The sequence below is a fragment of the Dipodomys ordii genome, unplaced genomic scaffold (assembly GCF_000151885.1).
Source record: "Dipodomys ordii isolate 6190 unplaced genomic scaffold, Dord_2.0 Scaffold11, whole genome shotgun sequence".
Lineage (NCBI taxonomy): Eukaryota > Metazoa > Chordata > Mammalia > Rodentia > Heteromyidae > Dipodomys > Dipodomys ordii.
This window is the reverse complement of record NW_012267227.1, coordinates 2,778,701-2,803,603: the sequence shown is the minus strand read 5'-3', so window position 1 is coordinate 2,803,603 and position 24,903 is coordinate 2,778,701. Positions and strand designations below refer to the sequence as shown.

At 48.8% G+C, this 24,903-nt stretch overlaps 2 protein-coding genes across 2 annotated transcripts in view; one reads left to right on the top strand and one right to left on the bottom strand.

The window, feature by feature from the left end:
• The window catches only part of Znf609 (zinc finger protein 609), a 135,161-nt gene extending 121,004 nt beyond the window's left edge, over nucleotides 1-14,157 (top strand). Inside the window, exons 3-9 of the mRNA XM_013009897.1 lie at nucleotides 1,590-1,677; nucleotides 4,376-6,716; nucleotides 8,805-9,171; nucleotides 12,058-12,233; nucleotides 12,442-12,658; nucleotides 13,466-13,544; nucleotides 13,820-14,157. Of these exons, the coding sequence (XP_012865351.1) occupies nucleotides 1,590-1,677; nucleotides 4,376-6,716; nucleotides 8,805-9,171; nucleotides 12,058-12,233; nucleotides 12,442-12,658; nucleotides 13,466-13,539 (3,263 nt within the window). The 3' untranslated portion in view covers nucleotides 13,540-13,544; nucleotides 13,820-14,157. The remainder of the gene's footprint in view (nucleotides 1-1,589; nucleotides 1,678-4,375; nucleotides 6,717-8,804; nucleotides 9,172-12,057; nucleotides 12,234-12,441; nucleotides 12,659-13,465; nucleotides 13,545-13,819) is intronic.
• A 4,812-nt stretch (nucleotides 14,158-18,969) lies between these two features.
• The window catches only part of Oaz2 (ornithine decarboxylase antizyme 2), a 38,822-nt gene continuing 32,888 nt past the window's right edge, over nucleotides 18,970-24,903 (bottom strand). The window contains 5 exon segments of the mRNA XM_013009923.1: nucleotides 18,970-20,179; nucleotides 20,370-20,455; nucleotides 21,435-21,610; nucleotides 23,413-23,493; nucleotides 23,495-23,570. Of these exon segments, the coding sequence (XP_012865377.1) occupies nucleotides 20,049-20,179; nucleotides 20,370-20,455; nucleotides 21,435-21,610; nucleotides 23,413-23,493; nucleotides 23,495-23,570 (550 nt within the window). The 3' untranslated portion in view covers nucleotides 18,970-20,048.

Genomic DNA, 24,903 nt, shown 5'->3' with positions numbered 1-24,903 from the left:
GATTCCTCAGCACCACATAAGCAAAAAGAAAAAAGCCAGAAGTGGCGCTGTGGCTCAAGTGATAGAGCGCTAGCCTTGAGCTGATGAGCTGAGGGTCAGCGCCCAGGCCCAGAGTTCAGGCCCCACGACCGGACCAAAAAAAAAAAAAAGAAAGGAGAAGTACGACCCTCTATAGTAGTCTGTGCTTGTAATCCTGGCACTTGGGAGGCTGTCAGTTGTAGAGCACTTGCCTAATATATGACAGTGACTTCAATTCCCGGTACCACAAAAGAAAAGGAGGTGGGGAGAGATAGTACTCCAACAATAAACCTTGATAATGATTGATGACATTTTGTCTAGGATCTTGGTAAAGATAATCACTACCTAGAGAAGCACTATTTATTACTATTACAGTATTTTAAGCAGTATTGTTATCTCCAAACATTCCAAGGCTTTCCTTATTACAAATACTAGAAGAAATAAGCTTTCCACAGAGAGGACCTATTTTTCTTCAGCTGACTTGTTACCCTAGAGCTAGCTTCTAATAGAGAAAACAGGTCTGTTAAGTTTGTTATTTTTCTGCTTTCCTTTCCTGTCCTGTTCTTCTCCTCCCTGTCTCATTTGAGAACCTTGTAGGAAGTGTTACACTTCAACAAAATGTGTTTCCTCTGACATTTAAACATGCCTCCATTTTGTCTTTCCATATTAGAATTATTCCTCTTCTTCTCTCCCACTTCCAACACTCTGACTCGATTTTGCTTTAGTTCATTCGTTGTTGCTCAAGTTTACAGATTATGCCAGAGGAAGAAGCCACATTTATAAACATGTGCGCCTGCCCACCTGTTTCAAGAGCAGCAGTAACATTCATCTTCTAATTGTGTGCAGCTTTCTACATACAGCTGTGCCCATCCACCCTTATAAATGATGTGCCTATCTCCTGAGTCTTACTTTGTCTAGAATAAATGGCTACTGTTCCTGTTTAATTTGGTTGTTAGTAAGCAGAGCAGCCCATCATGAGGAGGGATGGGGGAAGATCCAGTTAACTTCACTTTTCTAATAGCCAGAGAAAATTTAGCCTAATTGCTTTTCTTAGGAGACGTACTATTTCCTTAAGGTGCCAGAGGCTTAAAAGAAATAAGGGTGTGTGTGTGCACATGCGTGCACTTGCACATGTGTGTGCCTGTGCATGCACCAATACTGGGGCTTGAGCTCAGGATCTAGATTTTCTTTTTGCCAGTCTTGGTGCTTGAACTGAGGGCCTGGGCACTGTCTCTGAGCTTCATTTTGCTCAAGGCTAGCACTCTACCACTTAAGTCACAATGCCACTTCCAGCATTTTCTATATATGTTGTACTGAGTAACCAATCAAACCCAGGGCTTCGTGCATGCTAGGCAAGCACTCTACCACTAAGCCACATTCCCAGCCCTACCAGCTCTGTTTCTTTTTGCTGATTAATTGGTGGTAAGAGTCCCAGATCTCAGCTGAGTAGCTAGGATTACAGGTGTGGACCACCACCCCACCCTCTGCAATCCTTCAGAGTGCTTAAATGAAGAATAGCTTCTCAGAGGCCAACAGGGTTTGTCTCATATCTGTGTCCTCTTATTTTCCAGGGATGTTGGTGGTCAACGTGACGTGGAGAAATAAAACATATGTAGGTACACTTCTTGACTGCACACGACATGATTGGGCACCCCCAAGGTGAGCACTTAGAGCTATCTGGTTTTATAGTAGTCGGTCTACTACTCTATTCAGTTGATTCTTATGCCTTTCTACTGCCAGAGCTGCACATCCACCTTTTTCAGACATAATGTAGAGACAAGAGAAGGCACTATATTCATCTGGCATTTTAAAAATCAATGAGCTGGGCGTTGGTGACTCAACACCTGTAATCCTAGCTACTCAGGAGGCTGAGATCTGAGGACTGCGGTTCAAAGCCAGACCAGGCAGGAATGTCTGTGAGACTCTTAGCTCTAAGAAAACCACCAGAAAACTGGAAGTGGCGCTGGTATAGTGCTTGCCTTGAGCTGAAGAGCTCAGGGACAGTGCCCAGGCCGAATTTAAGCCCCATAACCGAAAGAAAGGAAGGAAGGAAGGAAGGTATCATTGAATTGTACATTTAAATGTTTCCTGGGAGGATTACAGGATAAGAAGAAATCCTTCCTAAGATCATGTCTAGCTTTTTCCTGTAGTCATCTCAAGGCTAAAACCTTAAAATCGTAACTATGTCTGAACAAGCTGGGGATATGACTCAGGTAATAGAGCATCTTCTTTGCAAATGTGAAGCCTTGGGTTCAAACCCCTCATCCGCCCAAAAAGAGAACTTTAAGCGTGAACAAATATGCACTGCTGATGTTTTTTGTCTTTTGTCTGTATGTCTATGTGTTGGTCCTGGGACCTGTATTCAGGGCCTGGGCTCTGTCCCTGCAATTTTTTGTTCAAGGCTAGCACTCTACCACTTGAACTACAGCTCCACTTTCGACTTTTTGGTAGTTAATTGGAGATAAACATTTTGATGGACTTCCTTGCCTAGCCTGGCTTTGAACCTCAATCCTCAGATCTTGCCCAGCATGTATGAGGCCCTGGGTTAGATCCCCTGATTACTGTTGACTGTATCTGATATTTAGGACTTATTTAGGGGGCTCTTAATTGGATGGCTGGATACTTTGTTCTATCTAGTCTACTTTTGTAGTAAAATGTGCAGGGGGGGAAATACAGCTAGATTCTAGTCAGACATTGCCATGAGCCAACAGTTGTGACCATGAGCAGTTCCTTAGTATACCTGGCTTCAATCTCCTTGATGATGCTTTTGTTTTTGTTTTTGTTTTTTTGTATGCTTTGTTCCCCATATGCTCTACCACTTGAGCCACAACTCCAGCCCTTCCTATGATAATCTTTCATCTTTTCTCAGGTTGGAAGCTCATAGTTTATACCTATAATCTTAACTACTCAGGAGGCTGAGGGAAGCCCAAGTAGAAAAGTTTGAGAAGCCCTGTGTCAAAAATAACTAGCAGAAGCCAGGAACCAGTGGCACACGCCTGTAATCCTAGCTACTCAGGAAGCTGAGATCTGAGGATCACAGTTCAAAGCCAGCCAGGGCAGGAAAAAAATGAGCGACTCTTTTTTTTTTTTTTGGTTGGTTGGTTGTGAGGCTTGAACTCTAGGCCTGGGCACTGTCCCTGAGTTCTTCAGTTCAAGGCTAGCGCTCTACCACTTGAGCCACAGTGCCATTTCCGGCCTTTTCTGTTTATGTAGTGCTGAGGAATCGAACCCAGGGCCTCATGAATGTGAGGCAAGCACTCTACCACTGAGCCACCTTCCCAACCCCAAGTCTGTGAGACTCATATTGCCAGTTAACCACCAGAAAACTGGAAGTGTTACTGTGGCTCAAGTGGTAGAGTGTTTGCCTTGAGCTGAAGAGCCCAGGGACAGGCCCAGAGTTCAAGCCCCACAGTCTCCCCACCCCCCCCCAAAAAAAAACTAGCACAAAAGGCCTGGAGGCATGACTCAAGTAATATAAGAACACACCAAACATGAGGCCTTGAGTTGAAACTCTAGTACACCAAAACAAAATGCAAATTAAGTCCTGTCTGAATCTATAATTGTGGTTGCATGTATGAATTGTAGGTCTGGGGGTATGGCTCAGCTGGTAGAATGCTGTTTTGGTTTTTTTTATTGTTGTTTTTTTGGTTTTGGTTTGTTTAATTTTTATCATGCACAAGGCCCTACGTTCAGTTCTCCAATAATATAAAGTAGAACAAAATCTGGAGCCAGTGGCTCATGCCTGTAATCCTAGATATGCAGGAGGCTGAGACCTGTGGATTGCATTTCAAAGCCAGCCCAAGCAGGAAAATCCATGACTCTAACCTCCAATAAACCACAAAGTCTGGTAGTGGAGCTTTGGTTTAAGTGGTAGAGCACTAGCCTTGAACAAAAAAGCTTAGGGATGGCATCCAGGCCCAGAGTTCAAGCCCCAGGACCAGGGTAGGGGGAGTGGGGGAGGTAAAAAAAAGGGAGGATGAAAGGAAGAGAAAGTGGGGGGAGAATGGGAAAGAAAGATAAGGGGAGGGAAGGAATGAAATGCAGGGCTGGGTGCATTATTTCACACCTGTAATTCCAGCTATTCAGGAAGTGGAGATCTGGAAGATTGTGGTTCGTGGACAGCTCGGGCAAAAAGTTAGTGGGAGCTCCATCTCCACAAATAAACCAGACATGGTGGTTCACATCTGGAATCTCAGCTACTCAGGAGGTATAGGTAGAAGATAATAGTCCAAGGCCAGCCCAGACAAAAACTCAAGACCCTTGTATCTGAATAATAACTAACGCAAAAAGGGTATATAGCTCAGCCGGTTTAAAGATGCTTTCTCGTAATATCCTATTGTGTTTGTCCTTTGCCAAGGTTCTGTGACTCGCCCACCAGTGACTTAGAAATGCGCAATGGTCGAGGAAGAGGCAAGCGGATGCGTCCCAACAGTAACACCCCTGTCAACGAGGCCACCGCAGCCTCTGACAGCAAAGGGACCACGAGCAGCAGCAAAACCCGAGCAGGAGCCAATAGCAAAGGCCGTCGGGGCAGCCAGAATTCTTCGGAGCATCGCCCACCTGCCAGCAACACCTCCGATGATGTCAAGGCCAGCCCTTCCTCAGCTAATAAGAGGAAAAATAAACCCCTTTCAGACATGGAGCTGAATTCTAGCTCAGAGGACTCCAAAGGGAGCAAGCGTGTGCGCACAAATTCCATGGGCTCGGCCACTGGTCCCCTCCCTGGGACCAAGGTGGAACCCACTGTTCTGGACAGAAATTGTCCATCCCCAGTCCTGATCGACTGTCCCCACCCAAACTGCAACAAGAAGTACAAGCACATCAACGGACTTAAGTACCACCAAGCTCACGCACACACAGATGATGACAGCAAGCCAGAAGCAGATGGCGACAGTGAGTATGGAGAGGAGCCGGGCCTCCACGCAGACCTTGGCAGCTGCAATGGTGCATCTGTCTCCCAGAAAGGATCCTTGTCCCCTGCCCGCTCAGCCACCCCCAAAGTGCGGCTCATTGAGCCTCATAGCCCTTCCCCTTCCAGCAAATTCAGCACAAAAGGCCTCTGTAAGAAAAAGTTGAGCGGGGAAGGAGACACAGACCTTGGCGCCTTGTCCAATGATGGCTCTGACGATGGCCCCTCCGTAATGGACGAAACAAGCAATGATGCCTTTGAGTCTTTGGAAAGAAAGAGTCTGGAAAAAGAAAAATGTAAAAAACCGTCTAGTTTGAAACCTGAAAAGATTCCTTCCAAGAGCTTAAAGTCAGCCCGGCCCATTGCCCCCGCCATCCCACCCCAGCAAATCTATACCTTCCAGACGGCCACCTTCACAGCTGCCAGCCCCGGCTCCTCCTCCGGCTTGACCACCACCGTGGTCCAAGCCATGCCCAACAGTCCCCAGCTGAAGCCCATTCAGCCCAAGCCCACGGTCATGGGGGAGCCCTTCACCGTCAACCCTGCTCTGACGCCCGCGAAGGACAAGAAGAAGAAAGACAAAAAAAAGAAGGAGTCAACGAAAGAACTCGAAAGCCCACTGACCCCTGGGAAGGTGTGTCGAGCAGAAGAAGGCAAAAGCCCCTACAGGGAATCGTCCGGAGACGGGATTAAAATGGAGGGGCTCCTGAATGGCTCCTCAGACCCCCACCAGAGCCGACTGGCGAGCATCAAGGCTGAGGCAGATAAGATCTACAGCTTCACGGACAATGCCCCCAGCCCTTCGATCGGAGGCAGCAGCCGCCTAGATAGCGGGACCCCGACCCAGCCCCTGACACCCTTACATGTGGTGACCCAGAATGGAGCCGAGGCCAGCTCGGTGAAAACCAACAGCCCCGCCTACTCTGACATCTCTGATGCTGGGGAAGATGGGGAGGGCAAGCTGGACAGCGTCAAATCCAAGGACCCTGAACAGCTGGTTAAGGAAGGGGCTAAGAAAACACTTTTCCCCCCTCAGCCACAGAGCAAAGACTCGCCCTATTACCAAGGCTTTGAGAGTTACTACTCTCCAAGTTATGCACAGTCCAGCCCTGGGGCTCTGAACTCTGGCAGCCAGGCAGGAGTGGAGAGCCAGGCCTTAAAGACAAAAAAGGATGAGGAGCCCGAAAGCATAGAGGGGAAAGTGAAGAGCGATGCCTGCGAGGACAAAAAGTCGGAGCTGAGCAGCTCCAGTCAGCAGCCATCTGTCATCCAGCAGCGCCCCAACATGTACATGCAATCCCTGTACTATAACCAGTATGCCTACGTGCCCCCATACGGCTACAGCGACCAGAGTTACCACACCCACCTCCTGAGCACGAGCTCCGCCTACCGGCAGCAGTACGAGGAGCAGCAGAAACGCCAGAACTTGGAGCAGCAGCAGCGGGGGCTGGACAAGAAGGCAGACTTGGGCCTGAAGGAGCGAGAGGCCGCACTCAAGGAAGAGTGGAAGCAAAAGCCGTCAATCCCACCAACTCTCACCAAGGCCCCTAGCCTTACAGACCTGGTGAAGTCAGGACCCAGCAAGGCCAAAGAGCCAGGGGCTGACCCTGCTAAGTCAGTCATCATTCCCAAGTTAGATGACTCTTCCAAACTGCCCAGCCAGGCCCCGGAAGGTCTTAAAGTGAAGCTCAGCGAAACTAGCCACCTAAGCAAGGAGTCCTCCGAAGCTAAGACAGGCACTGAGTGTGGTCGTCAGGCTGAGGTGGATCCAATACTCTGGTACCGACAGGTAACTGTTACTTTGGGAGGGCCTGAAAATACTGTCTGATAAACTGTCTCCCCCACCAATCAGGGCTGTCTTCATGTAGGAGTTCCAAGGAATTAATATTAATAGGATAGTTTTTATAATTTTAGGAGTTCTTTACCTTTGTGAACTTCTTTAAAAAGTTTTTGCCAGGCCGGGCGCGGGTGGTTCACGCCTGTCATCCTAGCTCCTCAGGAGGCTGAGATCTGAGGATCGCAGTTCAAAGCCAGCCCAGGCAGGAAAAGTCACTTATCTCCAATAAACCACTAGAAAACCAGAAGTGGCACTGTGGCTCAAGCAGTAGAGCGCTCACCTTGAGCTGAAGAGTGCAAGGACAGTGCCCAAGCCCAGAGTTCAAGCCTCACAACTGACCCCCCCCAAAAAAGAGTTTTAGCTAGGCATGGGTGGCTCATACGTGTAATTTCTAGCTCCTTAAAAGTTTGAGATGCAAAGGAACACCATTCAAAGCCAGCTAATTCAGAAAAGTCCATGAGACTACATCTCTAAAATAACCAGTGAAAAGCTGGGCTGGAGATATAGCTGAAGTGGTAGAGCACCAGCCAAATGAGCAAACACAAGACCCTGAGTTTAAACTTCAGTACGGGGTGGGGTGGTGCAGGGGTGGGGGTGAGGGGGAACAAAGGAGGGAAAAAAACAATTTTACTTTGTAAAAGCTATTTTTCTAGCCAGGTGCTGGTGGCTCACACCTGTAATCCTAGCTACTCAGGAGGCTGAAATCTAAAGATCACAATTGGAAGCCAGCCAGGCCAGGAAAATCCATGTCATGTATCTCCAGCTAACTACCAAAAAGTTAGAATTGGAACTGTGGCTTGAGTGGTAGAGTGCTAGTTTTGAGTAGGGGAAGAAAAAACCCCACCAAACTCGGGACATCCAGGCCCTGGTTCAAACCCCAGCACTGGCACCAATTTTTTTTTTTTAAGTTACAGACGAAAAAGGCTCAGAGGAGCCAGGCACTAATAGCTTACACCTGTAATCCTAGCTAATTAAGAGGATGAGCTCTGAGGATTGACGTTTGAAACCAACCTGGGCAAGAAAGTCCATGAGACTCTGATTTTTCAGTTAACCACCAAAATGCCCAACATGGAGGTATGGCTCAGGTGATAGAACACACACACACAAAAAGCTCAGAGTGCCCAGGCCCTGAGTTCAAGTCCTAGTGCCAGCACACAAAAAAAGATACCCAGGTAAGTTAGCTTAATTTGTCTAAGATTTGTTGAGACTTCACTAGCAGATCCAGCCAGAACTCCAGAATCTTGATTCCAAGTCCATTCCATTCTCATTTGGGTCCTACGCAATGAATTAGTGGTGATTGCTCAGTTCTTTAAAGTGGGTCAGAGTCCACTATTCAGTTACTGAGTCCCTTTGAAAAGGATTTTATAGGTATTGTTCGAACCTATAGAACATCTTGTTCTGCTCCTGGGACTTTGTCCTCCCTTCTCATTTGATGCCACAGTCAAAGCCCGCCTATGACCCAGCAGCAGTGATCAAGCTCCACCCCCTCAGCTTGCTCTGAAGAAGCAATGGAGGCAATTCTCCAAGTCCAGCAGGCGTTGCCCCAGAATGCTTGTTCTCACCCAGAGAACATCCACGATTGATTTTTCATTTCATTTTATTTTATTTTATTGTCTGCTATGGACCCTGAGCTTTTGTGCTCCAGACTAGCACTCTACCACTTTGCTCCACAGCTCCACTTCCAGTTTTCTGGTGATTAATTAGAGATAAGAGCCTCACAGACTTTCCTGCCCAGGCTGGCTTTGAATCACGTTCCTCACATCTCAGCCTCTTGAACAGCTAGGATTACAAGCGTGAGCCACTGACACGTGGCTATTTTTCTTTTTTCTCTCTTTGCATCTTTTTTGCTTGGGTGCAGGGGTGGGGGAAGCATGCTTTTTGAGCAAAAGAGAGCAGAAGTAGATTGTAAACAAAGATCAGTAGGAGCCAAGATCCTACTCTACTACAGGTGCCTAGTAATTGTCCTTGTTTCTCAAGTCCAAGGTCCCAGTGTTTCCGTCTCTTTTGTACAATACTCAGCATTCATTCTGCTTGTTGTAGGAGGCAGAGCCCCGGATGTGGACATATGTTTATCCTGCCAAGTACTCAGACATCAAGTCAGAAGATGAGCGGTGGAAAGAGGAGCGGGACCGCAAATTGAAGGAGGAAAGAAGTCGGAGTAAGGACTCTGTCCCCAAGGAGGATGGGAAAGAAAGCACAAGTAGTGACTGCAAGCTGCCCACGTCTGAGGAGTCCCGCCTCGGGAGCAAGGAGCCCCGACCAAGTGTCCATGTGCCTGTGTCCTCCCCCCTCACCCAGCACCAGTCCTACATCCCCTACATGCACGGCTACTCCTACAGCCAGTCCTACGACCCCAACCATCCCAGCTACCGAGGCATGCCCGCTGTGATGATGCAGAACTACCCAGGTACAGCACCTCACGCCATGTGGCTTCTTTCACTGGGAAGGGAGATGAAGCATGGGTTTCGAATCCAGAGTTCCTGTGTATGTGGTACTGAGGAATTGAACCCAGGGCTTCATGCAAGCTAAGCAAGCACTCTTAACCACTAAGCCACCTTCCCAGCCCCCCCCCATAGCCTTTTGAATGACCCCTAATTACATTCTGAGGGACTTCCTCTCCTCCCCGCTCGCTCGTTGCCTCCACTCACTATTGATTTTCCCTGATAACGAAAGATGAAACGAAACAAAGCAAAAAAACTCCCAGGTTGGAGGCATGGCTGTGTTGGTAAAGTGGTAGCCAAAGCGTCAAGTACTGAGTTTGAATCCTGGTCTTGGATCTTTAAAAAGACAAAAACAAAAGAAAAACAACCTTCCCTTCCTACCATGCCCATCTCTTGATTTTATATTTTCTTTGTTAGAATCACACTCTAAATTTTGTAGTATAAGGAATACAAAAGAAGTAGGGAAGGAAGAATTAAGGCTCTTACAACTTAATTAGAGCAGAAGAGACACATGGAACAAATAAAACTGAAACAAGAACAGTGTGTGTGTTTAGCTGTACGATCATGCTTAGCTTATGAGTCTGAAGACAGTCAAGGATGGAAAGAACAGTTTGAAGTTGAATTTGGAGAATGTCTGGGTAGGTCCAGCTAGAGGAAGATGAACTCTTTATGCTGCTGTCAGTGAGTTCTAGTGGAGGCATAAAAGGGGATTTAAATATGTTTTAGCTCAGTAAAACAAAATGTTCTTCAACTCGGCTAGCTGATTTCTGTGTTCCAAAGTGCCATGTGGTACTCTTCTGGAGCGAAGTGCACTTCTGTTTATTTTATTTTTATTCACATGTACTAATCAGACAAGTTTCTGTGGTATTTCAACATGTACATAGCATGTAGGCATGCACAGAAATCAGGATAAAAAACATTTCCCTCTTTTTCTTCTTCTTCTTTTTTTTTTTTTTTTTTTTTGGTCAGAGGGCCTGAACTCTGGGCCTGGGTGCTGTCCCTCAGCTCTTCAGCTCAAGGCTAGCGCTCTACCACTTGAGCCACAGCGCCACTTCCGGCTTTTTTCTGCTTATGTGGTGCTGAGGAATGGAACCCAGGGCCTCATGCATGCAAGGCAAGCGCTCTACCACTGAGCCACCTTCCCAGCCCTTCATTTGTGTTGGAAGCCTTTGGGTTCCTGTACTTCTAAATCTGTTCAAATATATACAAGGTTACTGTGGAACACTAGAACTCATTAGTTCTACCTAACCTTATCCAACTTCTCTCCACCCCCATCCCCAGCCTCAAGTAATCACAAGTCTACATTCTGATCAACTTGGCACTAACTTCCTCCTTAGACTCCCAACCCTCTACAACATAAATAGGACAAGTATTTCAAACGATAGAGGAAATCATCACCAGTTGCCAGTTGCTCACACCTATAATCCTAGCTTCTCAAGAGGCTGAGAATCACAATTTGGAGCCAGCCTGCGCAGCCAAATTGTCAAGAGTCCTATTTACAGTTAACCAGCAGAAAACTAAATGGTGGCATGGCTCAAATATTAAAGAGTGCCAACTGTGAGCAAAGAAGCTGAATGAGACTATGAGGCCTTGAGTTCAAGGCCTTGGGAGCAAGGAGCTCTGGTCCATTTGGGGCGATTTGTGTACTTTTTTTTCCTCTCCTTTTTTGAGACAGGGTCTGGTTGTGTAACCTAGGATGGCCCTGAGCTCACAGTACTCTTGCCTCAGTCTCCCAAGTATTAGGATTATAAGAATATAGTACTAGCCGGGCGCTGGTGGCTCACGCCTGTAATCCTAGCTACTCAGGAGGCTGAGATCTGAGGATCGCAGTTTAAAGCCAGCCCGGACAGGAAAGGCCGTGAAACTCTTATCTCCAATAAAACCACTAGAAAACCGGAAGTGGCGCTGTGGCTCAAGCAGTAGAGTGTTCACCTTGAGCTGAAGAGCACAGGGACAGCGCCCAAGCCCAGAGTTCAAGCCCCACAACCGACCGAAAAAAAAAAAAAGAATACAGTACTAGGCCTGGCTTCACATCATCTTTTAGTTATTCAAGTATTGGTATCTTTATTTTGTCAATAAACGGAAACTCAAAAAGGTTATTAATTTTCTCAAGGTTACCCCGTTAGTAAGTCTCACGGCATGGTTGAGCCCAAGGCTCAACCATGACCTTTCTTTCTTTCTTTCTTTCTTTCTTTCTTTTCTTCCTTTCTTTTCTTTCTTCCTTCCTTTCTTTTTTTCCTTTTCTTTCTTCCTCCTTCTTCTTTATTATTATTATTATTGGTGGTGGTGGTGGCAGTGGTGGAGATGGTGATGGTGGTGGTAATACTGATATGATGGTGGTATAGGATTTGAATTCAGGGTCTCATGCTTGCTAGGCTGGTACTCTACCACTTGAACCACGCCCTCAGCCTTGGCAAATGACTCTGCTCAGACTGGATCAATCCTCCAGATTTTAGGTTCCTGAGTTAGGTAGATTAATACCTGAGCCACAGTGCCCAGCTCTCCTTTTTATCCCAGGGCCTTAGGCTTTGGTGGTGAGCACTCTCTGGAGCCCCGACCCTGCCCATCTAACTTTAAATCCTATCGTCTTTCCACTTTATCATATCACCTTTCCCAGTGAATCTGAGACTTAAAAGACCCAGAACAGATGTGGGGAAGTCACTTCCGGGAAACTGTGGCCCACGGTCCTTCTATCCCTTCACTGATTTTGCTGTAGAGCTTGTTAAAGAGCAAGCTGGTCATCTCATACCAAAGAGGCCACGATGGGAAGTACCTTAGCCTGCGCCTAGCTCATTAACGCAGTTCCTTCTACCCCGCTCCTATCTGAAACTGACTGATGTCTCCTCCCTTAGGTTCCTACTTGCCTTCCAGCTACTCTTTCTCCCCATATGGCAGCAAGGTCTCAGGTGGTGAAGATGTGGACAAGGCTCGAGCCAGCCCCAGTGTTGGTTGTAAATCCAGCTCCGAGTCCAAAGCCCTAGACATCTTGCAGCAGCACGCCAGCCACTACAAGAGCAAGTCCCCGACGGTAAGGGACCTGCAGCAACTGGCTGTCGCCCCAACACCAAGAAGGCCAGACCTCCAGGATCTGACTCGAGTGCACTTGGCCGATTGGGTACCTCCTCTGTTTCGGGGTATTTTGCATTTCTAGGGCATCCTAATATAGGGCCCTGCACAAGCCGCTCATATGCATGTGCCTCACGACAGTGCTTTTGTGTGTCTCCTTTCCTTTGCAGATAAGTGATAAAACGTCTCAGGAGCGAGATCGGGGAAGCTGTGGGGTGGTTGGGGGTAGTGGCAGCTGCAGCAGCATTGGCGGATCCGGAGGGGGTGACCGGAGCGTTGACCGGCCGCGCACCTCCCCTTCCCAGCGCCTGATGTCCACACATCACCACCACCACCACTTGGGGTACTCGCTGCTCCCAGCACAATACAACCTGCCGTATGCAGCAGGTGGGTCTTGTCCCTGGCACCTGGTTCTGCTGTTTCCACAGCAGTACCCATTGCAAGGTCCGGTCTCACTAGGGTCTTTGGTTGGGTTTGGAGGTGTGACTCAGGTGGTAGAGCACCAGCCAACGAGTGAAAGTGTCAGATACTGAGTTTCAGTCCCAGTCTCTAGTCCATCCAGAGACCTAGCCTCCTGCAGCATCCTTAAAGCACAGGACAGCCATTTCCCTCCCTGGTAGTTGGGACCTCTCAAACTCTTCCAGAATTTTGGCTTTGAATAAGGATCGGCTGCTCCTTCTGCCAAGGGAAAACAAGCAGCTGCAAAACAGAGCTGTAAGCCAGGTGCCAGTGGCTCACACCTGTAATCCCAGCTACTCAGGGGCTTGAGATCTGAGGATCATGGTTTCAAAGCCAGCCCGGGCAGATAAATCCGAGAGACTCTTATCTCTGTTGATTGCCAAAAAGCTAGACGTGGAGGTGTGGCTCAAGTGGCGGACTGCCAGCCTTGAGCAAAACTAAAGGTCCTGAGTATAAGCCCTAGTACTAGGAAGGGAAGGAGGGGAGGGAGGGAGGGAGGGAGGGAGGGAGGGAGGGAAGGAAGTGGGCAGACAGGCAGACAGACAGCTGTATTGTCTGGCCTCTGCCCCTATATCTAGCCAAGAAGCAGATTTTTTTTTTCCCCTGTCAGCACCTCAAACTCAATGGAGCTAAGAATTAAAGGGGGGACCTCCTCCCCTTACCTAGCAGGGTGCTGAGTGGAGGTGTGAAGGGAATGCTTGCTGAGTGCCTCACTGGCATCTCTTCCTGTTCTAGGGCTTTCTTCTACAGCCATTGTTGCCAGCCAGCAAGGCTCAACTCCCTCACTCTACCCACCTCCCAGGAGGTGAGAATGGTAAGTAACTTTTGTTAATTTTGTGGCACCAAATGAACAGGAATAGCCTCTACCCGGAGCATAAAATACGTGTGGAGCCCAGTAAGGGATCTGAGTGCAGGAACTGGAAAGTGTGAAACACTGACCACGCCTGTCACGCAGAAGTCTTCAGTGAAGCTGTGTGCAGGGTGACCGGCGCTGACCTCCCCCAGAGTTCGTTTCATTATGGCGCCATCTTGTGGTTGTTAAACTACCAGGCAGAGGACCTGGTCACCTGACCCCTGTTTCCCTTGCAGACAACCAAGTGCCCGGATTAAAGTCAGCATCACAGGCCAGCCTGGCTCACCCAAGGAGGTGCTGGAGGTGCCATTGAGACATCAGTTAAATGGTGTTGGTCATCCTGTTTGCCGATTCTACCATGACTGAAGGCAGACCCTTGGCTATCTCGCCTCCACCAGACCCCTGGACCCCCTGGTACTTGGCAAAAAATATTTATTCTCTCAGCCACAATCATGACTGTTGTGGCCTCTATGGAGATGAAGGTTTGGGGAGCAACTAGGGGAATATGGCCTCATCCCAGAGAAGTCACTGCTCTGTTCTCCAAGCCCCTGGTCTGCTGTCAGGGCACCACCACCCCACCCCAACTCCAGGAGGGACACGCGCCTCCCCCCACCCCACTCCTCCCCCCCCCCCCCCCGCCCCCCAAGCACTGGGTAAAGCCTGAAGACAGCACAGCGGCCACATCCCTCTGTCATTAGCACCATCACCAGATTCTGCGTCTCCCCAGTGGCTCGGGCCCTGGGAACTGGCAGCGTGTTGGAGGAATTCGAATCTCAGGAAAGAAATTGGGGGCCATGTTCTCTCATTGTGAAGACAAGGTCTTCAGCCATGGAGACTTCGCCCTCTAATATGAGCACATTGAGCTCAGCACCTAGTCTGGAAAGGAAGACTAAGGCATTTGCCCCACCGCGGCCTTGCGCTTCCTTTCGGGCCCAGGTCAGGGGTTCCAGCCCCAGCACAGGGCTCCCCAGGGTGCTGCAACTAAGCTGGAGCGGAGACACAAATGGAGTGTGTAAAACTGAACCTGCTTCCCTCCCAAGTCCTGCTGCTTCTGTCCTCCCGACTCCTGGCCCTTCCCCCTCCCTCCTGACCCCTCGGTGCCTTTCCTAGGGGTGTCCCCACACCGATCTCACCTCTTCTTTCCCAGTGCTTGGCTCTTAAGACTCAGGCAGAAAAAGCATTCCCTGGTGAATGGGGCACCTCGGAGCCTGCCCGGTCACCATAGGGCAAGGCACACAGGCAGGCCCCGGGAGCTCCCTGTCCTTCTTGGAGATCTCCGGTCCATTCAGCCATCTGAGCATCCTCCTCATTTGGGGCCAGAAACACATGGCCCAGTCCTTCTATCTAGCAGTACATGCTCTTATGTACTTCAATCCACCACCTCCATGTGTGCCAATTGTGTGTTTTTGTAACACACGTATTTGTTTTAGGGGCTGTTGGTCACGAGAGGTGGTTGTTCCTCAGAACCTTGGATAACACATCGAGCATTACTTATTGCTGGAGCCTAGAGTAGACTTGTGGGCCTACGCTTTTGAGGCAGGAAACATTCCTTTGTTCTCCTTAGAAATGCAGCCCCTCTGGGTCTGAGTTAGAAAGCTGTGTTCACTGGGAAAGTGATGAATGATTTGGTGACTTTCTTGAAGTCACTCCTCCTGAAGGAAAAAGCTTTAGCTCTTTACTTTTTTGTCATCCCTTTGTTTTTCCCTCCCATCTTTCTTTGATTTTCTGAATTGCAAAAAGAGAAAGATGGACAAACACTAGGCTAAGAAAGGTGTTTGGGATCAGAGTGCCAAAAGTGAGCATTCAAGAGCAGAAAGAGTGGCTCCTCTTTTGGAAGCCGGGGCGATGGGGAACGGGCAGCACAGTGCCCAGCAGAGGGTGGTCTCCAGGCCCTGCGGGAGCCCTCCACACTCAGCAGCTTAGGATCATTTGTTCAAGAGGAGCCCTTCCAGCCCACAGACCTTCCCTCTGCATTTCCATGTTCTTGTTTTTGTTCAGGTTTGGCTCTGAGCCCTCCCCCAGATCCCATTCTTTTCAGCCTCCTTCCCCATCATTTATTCTGCCTCTTGCCAGCCAGCAGATGAAGTGGTCATTGGGCAGTGGTTTGGGTAGTGACTTTCCTGTCACCCATGGAAGGAGCTGGTGTGGACACATTCAGCCCACCTCACTCAAGGGTGACTCCTCTCAGCCCAGTTATGCCCTCCAGGCCCCTCCGAGTGGAGCCACGTGCCCATCGCCATTGCTGTGTTTTTGAAATAACTGTTGCGTGTTTTGTGTCTGTGGCGCTGGCCTGCAGCGTGCTCTGTACATATTGTAAAGAAACTGTTGTACTTTTTTGTCATTGGGAAGGCACGGCCCCGCGTTCCTGCCATTTCCACTTCATTCTGTAACAGAGAGGAGGAACTTCTGTACTTGCAGGACAGCCTTGAGTTCTGCAGAAGGGAATAGATGTTTCTTTTTCTTTTTCTTTTTCCTTTAAAAGACATTTGGCTCATTGATCTTTATACCCAACTCTCCCTCAAAGAGTAGGAACTGCCCAGAACAGGTAGCAACAATGGTAGAATGGCCCTGCCTTAGGCCCCTCTCCCCAGCCCCTCATCCCTCCCTGAAATGGTAATGAAGCAGCAGGAGCTGTGGAGATCCCCAACAAGTGCCGAGAAGTTTGCTGTCCGCCTCCAGCCTCTCACACAGGAGATACACAATTCCAGGGGTGTCCTGTGGCCCCCATAACCTAGACTAAGGGATCCCCACCATTCCACTTGTCAAGCAAAAGTTGGAAAAAGTTGCTGCTAAGGGCTTAAGGCGCCAAACCAAGTCTCTCCCTGAGCCATGGCCCGGGCCCTCACAGCAATTTCTGGGGCCCCCATGGGGGAGAAACTACAGGAAATGAGGACCTCTTCCGTAAAGAGCTACTCTTTAGGATTCGCCTCTGCTTCTTCCTCATGTTTGGCGTGCCGGCTCCCTTCATCCCTCCCCCCTGCCTTATCCACGTGCGCGCACATGTGTGAAGTCTCCTCTTTTCCCATATCCTCCACACATCTCAAGGTCAAAAGCATCAAGTGTGGAAGGGTAAAGAGGGCACCCTAGAAAAGGGAATGGATTTCTTGGATCTCCTCTCCAGCTAGGGGGTGGAAGGAGTTAGCTTAGAGACTGGGACTTAAGTATGCAGGACTAGAGAATTGTACACAGGCTTTAAGGCCCTCCTATGTCACTTACTACCCACATACCCTCTCACCATCCTAGTGTCTACTCTGATGCCCCCCATGATTCAACTGGGCAGCTAGCCGGCCCCATAATCTTGGGCCTTTGTCATTTATACCAGGGCATCCCAGGAAGCTTGCCAGTGATCCCCTGCCACGGGGCCCCCAGGCCCTGTCCCCAGCCCCTCCTGCCCCAGCCCACCCGCTTGCCTTGGTGCTCAGCCCTCCCACTGGGAGCAGGTTGGGGCAAGCTGGAGGCCCCGGCTGGAGGGGTCGTGTTGCTGTTCATAGCTTTTGTTCCATTGGCGTTGCTCTGTTGGATTTAATTTCAGTCTTCCTGATTCTTCCCTTCTGTAAAGTGTACATTACCAAGTTCCTTGTTTTTTTTTATATATATATATAAATATATATATAAATATATATACAAACTGTACTCTTTTTGCCTTTGTACACTCAGGCAAGAAGAGAAAATAAATCTTTTTAAGAGACAATCACAAATCTGTGAGGGCTGCTGGTTATTTCTACTGGAGTGTGCTGCTGAGCTGTCTCCTCCCCCCTCCCGACCTGTTCAACATCCCTCCCATTTCCCAGTCTTCCTGGTCCTGCTCCATATGCATCCTCGGCTTCACCTTTCTTGGCTAATAGCATAATGGTCGTGCCCAGACAACTGTCTTCTGGCTTGGCTTAGTCCAGAAGCTTCATCCTATGCCCTGGCCTCCCCTCTTTACCCTCAGATCCCATTCACCAGCCTGGCTTTGGAACCCTGGGTGCTCCTGGACCTGTCTCCCAAAAGCCCTGGTTGGGAACACCACCTGTGAAACTATGCAGCAGGCAGCGCCCGGGAGTTAGGGTGTGTTATTTAGAATTAAGCGGGGAAACTACCCCTCCCCCCAGACTCCAGATTCCCCACCACCTAGAGACCAGGGGCCACTCCTATCTGGGACCCCCATCCGAACAAGGGCTAAGGGTTTATGCATCAAGAGCCCAGCCAAACCACTGTCCCTCCTCTTTTCCTTCTCTACCTTCTTCCTCCTGTCTTTTCCTTCTTCTGTCTCTTTTTCTTAATCGGCTTTGGAATTGAAGTATATTTTTAAATTATTTGTTGTATTTATTAAATAAAGTTTTTAATGTCCCTGTTCTTAAATTTAGACTTAGTTTGCCTTTCACATATCTCCCCAATACCTACCACTCCTAGAAATATTTTTTAACTGAGGTGCAGCCCTTGGGTATTTTCTCTCCTCCCCTCCCCCCCCCCCCCAAAAAAAAAAAAGTCTTCAATCACCAGTTTTTTTGTGAAAGGAAAATCTTAGGTACCTGGGTTTTCTAGTTCAGCCCTTGTAACTCTGGCTGTGTTGAACAGGAGTCAGTCGCCAACAGATGGCAGCAGACTCTCCAGTCCAGTTTCCTGTCCGGTTTGCCAGCTTTGGAGGAAAGTAAAGGACTAAACTGACCTTTTTTTTTTTTTTTAAATTCCGGTATACTTGTAGATTCATTGGGTTTTACATCTTAATCCTGACCTACCACTCTTTGAGCTACCTCCAGATAAGCCATCCTGATTCAACTGAATGTCCAGCCCTAGACTTTCTCTCATACTTATGAAGGAGTAGGGGTGTTGAGCTACTTTGAGTGATTACCAGGTAGAGCCCAGGCTCCACGAAAACGGGCCACAGTCCTACAGAGAAACTGAGGAGTCAACAATTGTAAGTCTCTAGGAGGTAGAACATGCCTTCACTCCAGCAAAAGGCAAAAGCAAAGGGGAAATTATAAGAGAAAGAAAAAGAAAGGGATTCTGTCTCCCTACAGTGCCACTGAGATGATTTTTCAGGCCGGTGATAACAAGGGTCCAGAAGCTGAGCTGCAAAAGGAGGAAAGTAATATAGGAAAGGGGTGCACTACGCTTCAGAGGTCTCAGAAATCACATAGCAGGCTACCCCAAGCAAAAGCCACAACAGCCTTTTTAGAGGACGCTGGTGAATATGCGTCTGTTCCTTAGGGGGATCCCGTACTGTCCCAGACTCCCAGTAACCCACGCCTCATAATAGAACATGGCCCCAGAGACCCTGGCCAATTTCTCTGTCCTGTACAGGACAGCCTCTTCCTGATATACATGATCACAGCCATATTAAGTTAGGCTCTGATAGTGGTAGGAAGTTGGTCCTGGTACAAGAATAAAGAATAGACCAACCACAACTTTAAATCAGTTTATTGACACAATAACATAACACACTTGCCTGACACCCCGCTCCCTTCACCCAATCTCCATCTCTTCCCCTGTTCTTCTCCCCTTACAGCAGTTGTTCAGAGAAAACAGAAAAGGCAAGGCCACTTCCACCCCCAAAACCTACCTCTAAGGCCCTGCAAAGAGGGTCCCAGGCACTGCTCAGACCTGTCTGGGGAGGCAGTGAGCACTACGCTCGGTCAGCTAGAGGCATCTGGCCTCTAAGAATAGATTCCCTCGTGGTTTCTCCCTCCTTACTCTTGATAACTTTAGGAAAGAGCCCTCAGGGCCTGGGCCTCAGGAACAAGAACCCTTCGCGGTCATCTGAGAAGTGGAATTTGGCTTTCCGTAAGGCTCAGGCACCCCCCCCCCAAAAAAAAAAAAAAAAAAGCCCTGCTAGTGGGAGTGAACGTCAGTGCCCCATTTCAAATGCACTGGCAACATTAAACAGATTAAGCCAGCTTAACCAAATGCTAGAATAACACTAAGCTGTAAAGAAGGAAGGGGTCAGACCTGCATACGACAGGCCAGACACAAATGCACACAGAGAAGCCCAAGTAGAGTGTCAAAAAACTAACCCGAGGATACTGCCCAGGAGCCCCTGGGTAACAGGAAGCAAAGGAAGAAAATATGAAGTCTTAAAAATCCAAAATGAAAGTCCAACAACAGGGAAGCCTGGGCCTGCTGGAACTGCCCACCAGCCCTCCAGGCCTCGGCCCTGGACGCAGACGATCCCTCCCCCTCTCGGCAAAGTCCTCCCCTAGGCTAGATAGAGCACGTCACACAGCGCAATTTAAAAAGCTTCTAATGCCAGTTCATAAACATCTTCATTTACTATTGGTGATTACATGTGAATAATATGTTTATACTGTTCTTTATGGAAAACAATGTCAACGAGTCAACTCCAAGAACACAAGAGGCAACCCTCAGCCTGAGCCTTTCTGCGTCCTTGCCTAGACAGCGAGAACCCCTCTCCTCTGTCCCATGGCCGCCTAACTCCCCCTCGCCCCCCACTGTGGCTCTTGGGCAAAGCATCCTCTATGACCATCAGTCCTCATCGGACAAGTTCTGGTCCAGGGAGTAAACCATGAACATCACATCTGGCCGAGAGGGGACACAGGGATGGCCTGGACGCACAATCTCAAAGCCCAAGAAGCTGAAGGTCTTCAGGAGTGGAGCTGCAAAACAGAAGAGCACAGATAGAAGGACTCAGATGAGAAACACAAGGGTAGACTCAAAGTGAGGGGAAGAAATGAAATCAGCACTGAGGCCCTCAGGCGCATCCCCTCCACCAGGAGTTCCCAGGAGGCCAGGAGCCCCTCCCTCCCTGAGGGGCCCCATCTTCTTCCCCACGCCTTCACTCCTAACCTCTGTCTTCCCGGCCCTTCCTGAAGCAGATGAAGACGTAGTTCACTTTCATCTTCTCTTCAGCAAACTCTAGCAGTGCTAACAATCTGCAAAAAGCAAAGAAAGGGACTGTCACACACCACTACCCCCAAGACCTCCCTTCTCACCCTCTCTTCCCCCCCCAAAAAAAAGTATTTCTGAGCCAGTACAATTCACGATCTCCAGGAATAAGCAGCTCAGGACCCCAAAAGTCCTGAGGAGTTCGGAAAAAAAGTAGGCCACCGGCCCCAAGGAAAACGTTACTGAATTATCTCTCCCAACAACAGGAGTTCTTCCTCTGAAAGTAAAAGCACTTCCCAGGACAAGAATTTGGGATCTAGAATGAATCTTAAAGGGTTTTCTCAACAGGTTTTGCCACTCTGTCCTCAAGATTGAACTGAAGAACTCTTCCTTCAACTCTGTCCTCAAGATTGCTTAAATAACACAAGGGCTATCCAGAGCCCAATCCAGTGAAATCTTACTGTTGTGTGTGCTTTTGCTAACCGTTTGCAACGAATCACAGTGAAATGGCTGAGGGGACTGGATGCTGATTGGGAATCTTGAACCAAGGAACAATTAACTGGTAGATGGGGCTGGGAAGGTGGCTCAGTGGTAGAGCACTTGCCTTGCAAGCCTAAGGCCCCTGGGTTCGATTCCTCAGCACCACATAAGCAAAAAGAAAAAAACCAGAAGTGGCGCTGTGGCTCAAGTGGTAGAGCGCTAGCCTTGAGCTGAAGAGAGCTGAAGAGCTGAGGGACAGCGCCCAGGCCCAGAGTTCAGGCCCCACGACCGACCAAAAATAATAATAATAACTGGTAGGCACCTGGTTAACATAACTATCTGCTCTAATTATAAACTAGAGTTGGCCTGTTTAACTGGCTAGATAAAACCTGTTACAGAATGGTATCTGCTTAGCAAGTTTAGAGCTAGGTGAGAAGCTGCAAATTCTCCTGCAGTCTCTTCCCCTAATATAATAAGCCCTCCCGTGTATCCAGGAGGATACCTTCCTTACTCGCCCCTCTGTGTACTACAGCATTCAATCCTTACCCTTCTTTGCTCCCATCAGCTAATAATCCATCCGGGATTTCTACAAACAGGCTCTGGCTAGACAGGACTGCATCCCAGGAAGAGACCTTCACCTCAGTGACCTCATACTGGAAGTGGACGATGTGAGGTTTGCCATCGTTCACAGGGAGGTCCTGGGTCACAGTGAGCTTGTCGTCCTGGGGAGGAGAGCAGGACAGAGGACAGATCACTACTGTACATTCCACTCCCTAGCTCATGTGCATCCCTGGGCAAGCCAAGGCCTTTTCTTTTTTTGTTTTGTTTTTCTTGACAACATTGGAACATACACCCCAAGCCCCTTGAGCCATTCTCAGGGTAGCATGGATCAAGAGGCATGCTGGAGGACTGGGAATGTGGCTCAGTGGTAGAGTGCTTGCTTTGCATGCATGAAGCTCTGGGTTTGATTCCTCAGTACCACATAAATAGAAAAAGCCAGAAGTGGCATTGTGGCTCAAGTGGTAGAGTGCTAGCCTTGAGCAAAAGAAGCTCAAGCCCCAGGACTGGGGGAGAAAAAAAGGCATGCTAAAAATACAGATTTGTGTGCTGAAGCATTGCTTTTATTTTTTATATGGAAAAGTGATACTGCAGTTTGAACTCAGGGCCTCACACTTGCTAGGCTAGTGCTCTATCACTTGAGCCACATCTCTCGTCCTGCTTTTCTGGGTTATTTTTGAGGTAGGGTGTCACAGACTTTTCTTCCCAAGATGGCCTCAAACCTCAATCCTGCTCTCAGCCTCCCAAGTAGCTATGTTTACAGATGTGAACCACTGGTAACCACCAAACGAGCTATTCTTAAAAGCCACTAATGTTAGCAAAAGCCAGAATTATGGGAAGGAAAATATTTACAAAATATCCACTAGGTGCCAAGTATTTTCCAAGGTAGTATCCCAAGCATTATTGCATTTACTATGACAAGCACTTGAGATGGGCATTAGTATCTCCATCTTGAATTTGAAGCGACTGACCTAATGCTCCCAAAGGAATGAATAGCAGTGTTAAAATTCAAAACCCAGCCCCTTTACCCCCTCCGATTGAAAGCTAAAAGTTATTTCCAACACCATATTCTTTCCCTTCTACAAAGGAAACATGAAACATTAGGCAGTAGTGTTCTATGCACACTAACACTTGGGAGGCCAAGGCAGGAGGATCTTAGAGTTCAAGGCCAGCTGGGTCCTGTCTCAGGGGGAGAGGAAAAAAAAAAAAAGCCTATTTATGAGGGTTTGGCAAGTGCCCCAATCAACCACAGCCAACTTCCAGGTAGAATACTGGGTCCTTATTATCCATTATCCCCCCTGGGCCATTTCAAAAGACTAGGATTTGCTGCACTGCTATTCTATGCTGAGCCAGCAGATTAAAAGGGAGCAACTGGTGCTAAGAATCTGAAAAGGCTATGTTACATCTTCCCAGCACCCTACTCACCTAGCCTTTAAGATGAACAAAAGTCAGCCCGGCACACCAGTGGCGTACACCTGTAATCCTAGCTACTCAGGAGGCTGAGATCTGAGGACTAAGGTTCAAAGCCAGCCTGGGCAGGAAACTCCATAAGACTCTTATCTCCAATAAACCACTAGAAAAACGGAAGTGGTGCTGTGGCTCAAGCGGTAGAGCACTCGCCTTTAGCTGGAGAGCGTAGGGACAGCGCCCAGGCCCAGAGTTCAAGCCCCATGACGGACCAAAAAAAAAAAAAAAGCAACAAAAGTGCCTGGATCCGATAGTTTACACCTGTAATCCTGGCTTCTTGGGAGGCCCAGTGCAGAAGGACCAAGGTGCAAAAAAGTCTTGGAGATCCTATCAAAAATAACCAGCAAAATCAAGAGTCAGAGGTGTGGCTCAAGTGGTAGAGAACACCAGCCTAGCAAGTATGAGGTCTTAAAAAGTTATTGCTGCTGTTAACCAACCAACAGTTCAGCTGGTATGAGAGCAGGGCTGTCCACGCCTCCCCTCCCAGGGTCCTCCTTACCTTATATATTAGAGCTGAGAGAGAAGGATCCCTGCCGCCCCCTCGCCCACCGGGGATCTTCGACAGTGGGTGAGGGGCATCAGGAGCACCACAGAGGCCCCGGAACAATGTGCCTGCAGCACTGGAGCTGGGGACAGTTACTCAAAGGCAAAATACTACTGTGCAAGAGAGAGAGAAGAGAAAGCAGTGAACACCAAGACCCGAATCCTACCCTAACCCCGCCCCGCCTCAGCTTGCCCTCAGTCAGCTGAAAGGCCAGACCCCTTCCCCTCTCCTTGAGCTTCTGGGAAAGCTACCGCTCTCCCGAATGAGCCCATCATTCCAAAAAGGCTGCCTCCATCTGGCCAGAGATGTACTTTACAACCAAACACGTTGAGAACAGAAAGACTGAGGCTTAAGGCTAGCCTAGGCAGGAAAGTTTGCTGGACTCATCTCCAAATTAACCAAGCATAATGGACAAGGCATAGCTCGAGTGACAGAACGCTAACCTAACAAGTGTGAAGCCAAGTTCAAACCCCCAGTGCCAGAGCAGAGGTACACTATAGTTTGTACAATATCAGTTTTGTCTCTGGTCTGCCATCAAATGTTCTCCTGCCCTTCTTTGCTGATCCCCTTAGGAGCTGAGCTTGTGCACGGAGGTGATGGTGTGCGAGGTCACTCGGGTGGGGCGGGGAGAAGGCAGACTGGCTGTATGCTGATTAGGACACCAGGAACCTGCTGGATTATGCGAATGGAAGCACCTACTTGTTTCATGTCACCTTGCTGGCCACAGTATGACCTTCAGGCAGCCCCAAAAAGGTCTCTACATGGACTCCAAGCCTTCTTTGACTCTGATTTAGTAGCTGCCTAGGCTGACCCCAGAACAAGGACCAGCGAAGACGAAGGGAGAAATGTAAACCGTGTGTGCATCTACGCCCTGGCCCAGCACAGTACAACACAACAGCCTTGAGGTACCCGGAGTGACACATAGTAGTACCATGTCACCAGCTTGAACCAGTCAAGCAGGAAGTGTTTTTAGCACAGTAATCATCAAGTGCTGCACACAGAAGGTTTTTCACCCCTGAAATGGTGTGAGGGAACCCATCTTCACATTGTCTTTGGCTTGACCACGCATGCCATGCCAATCTTGGGCAACAAGAGCAACACAACCGAGCGCACACTTGCTGGCTGTGGAATGACACGCGGAGGTGGCCTTAGCCCCTCTCAGGCTTGTGTGCCCACATGGAGTCCACACCCACGGGAGCCCAGAGGTTCACACGAGGGATTCCAAAACCAGGAGCTGAAAGCGTCCTTGGCTATTTCTCGGGGGAAATGGAGCTCCTAGGAGACTCTGCAGGGGCTTGAAACCTCTGGAATCCCTGCACCCTCAGCTCCTCTCCTGGGCTGGCCAGCATTTTGGGGGTGTTACTTTTGGCTGAAGATAATGAGCTGTTATAATTTCCCCTTCCAAAGTATTAAGGGGAGGGCTGGGAAGGTGGCTCAGTGGTAGAG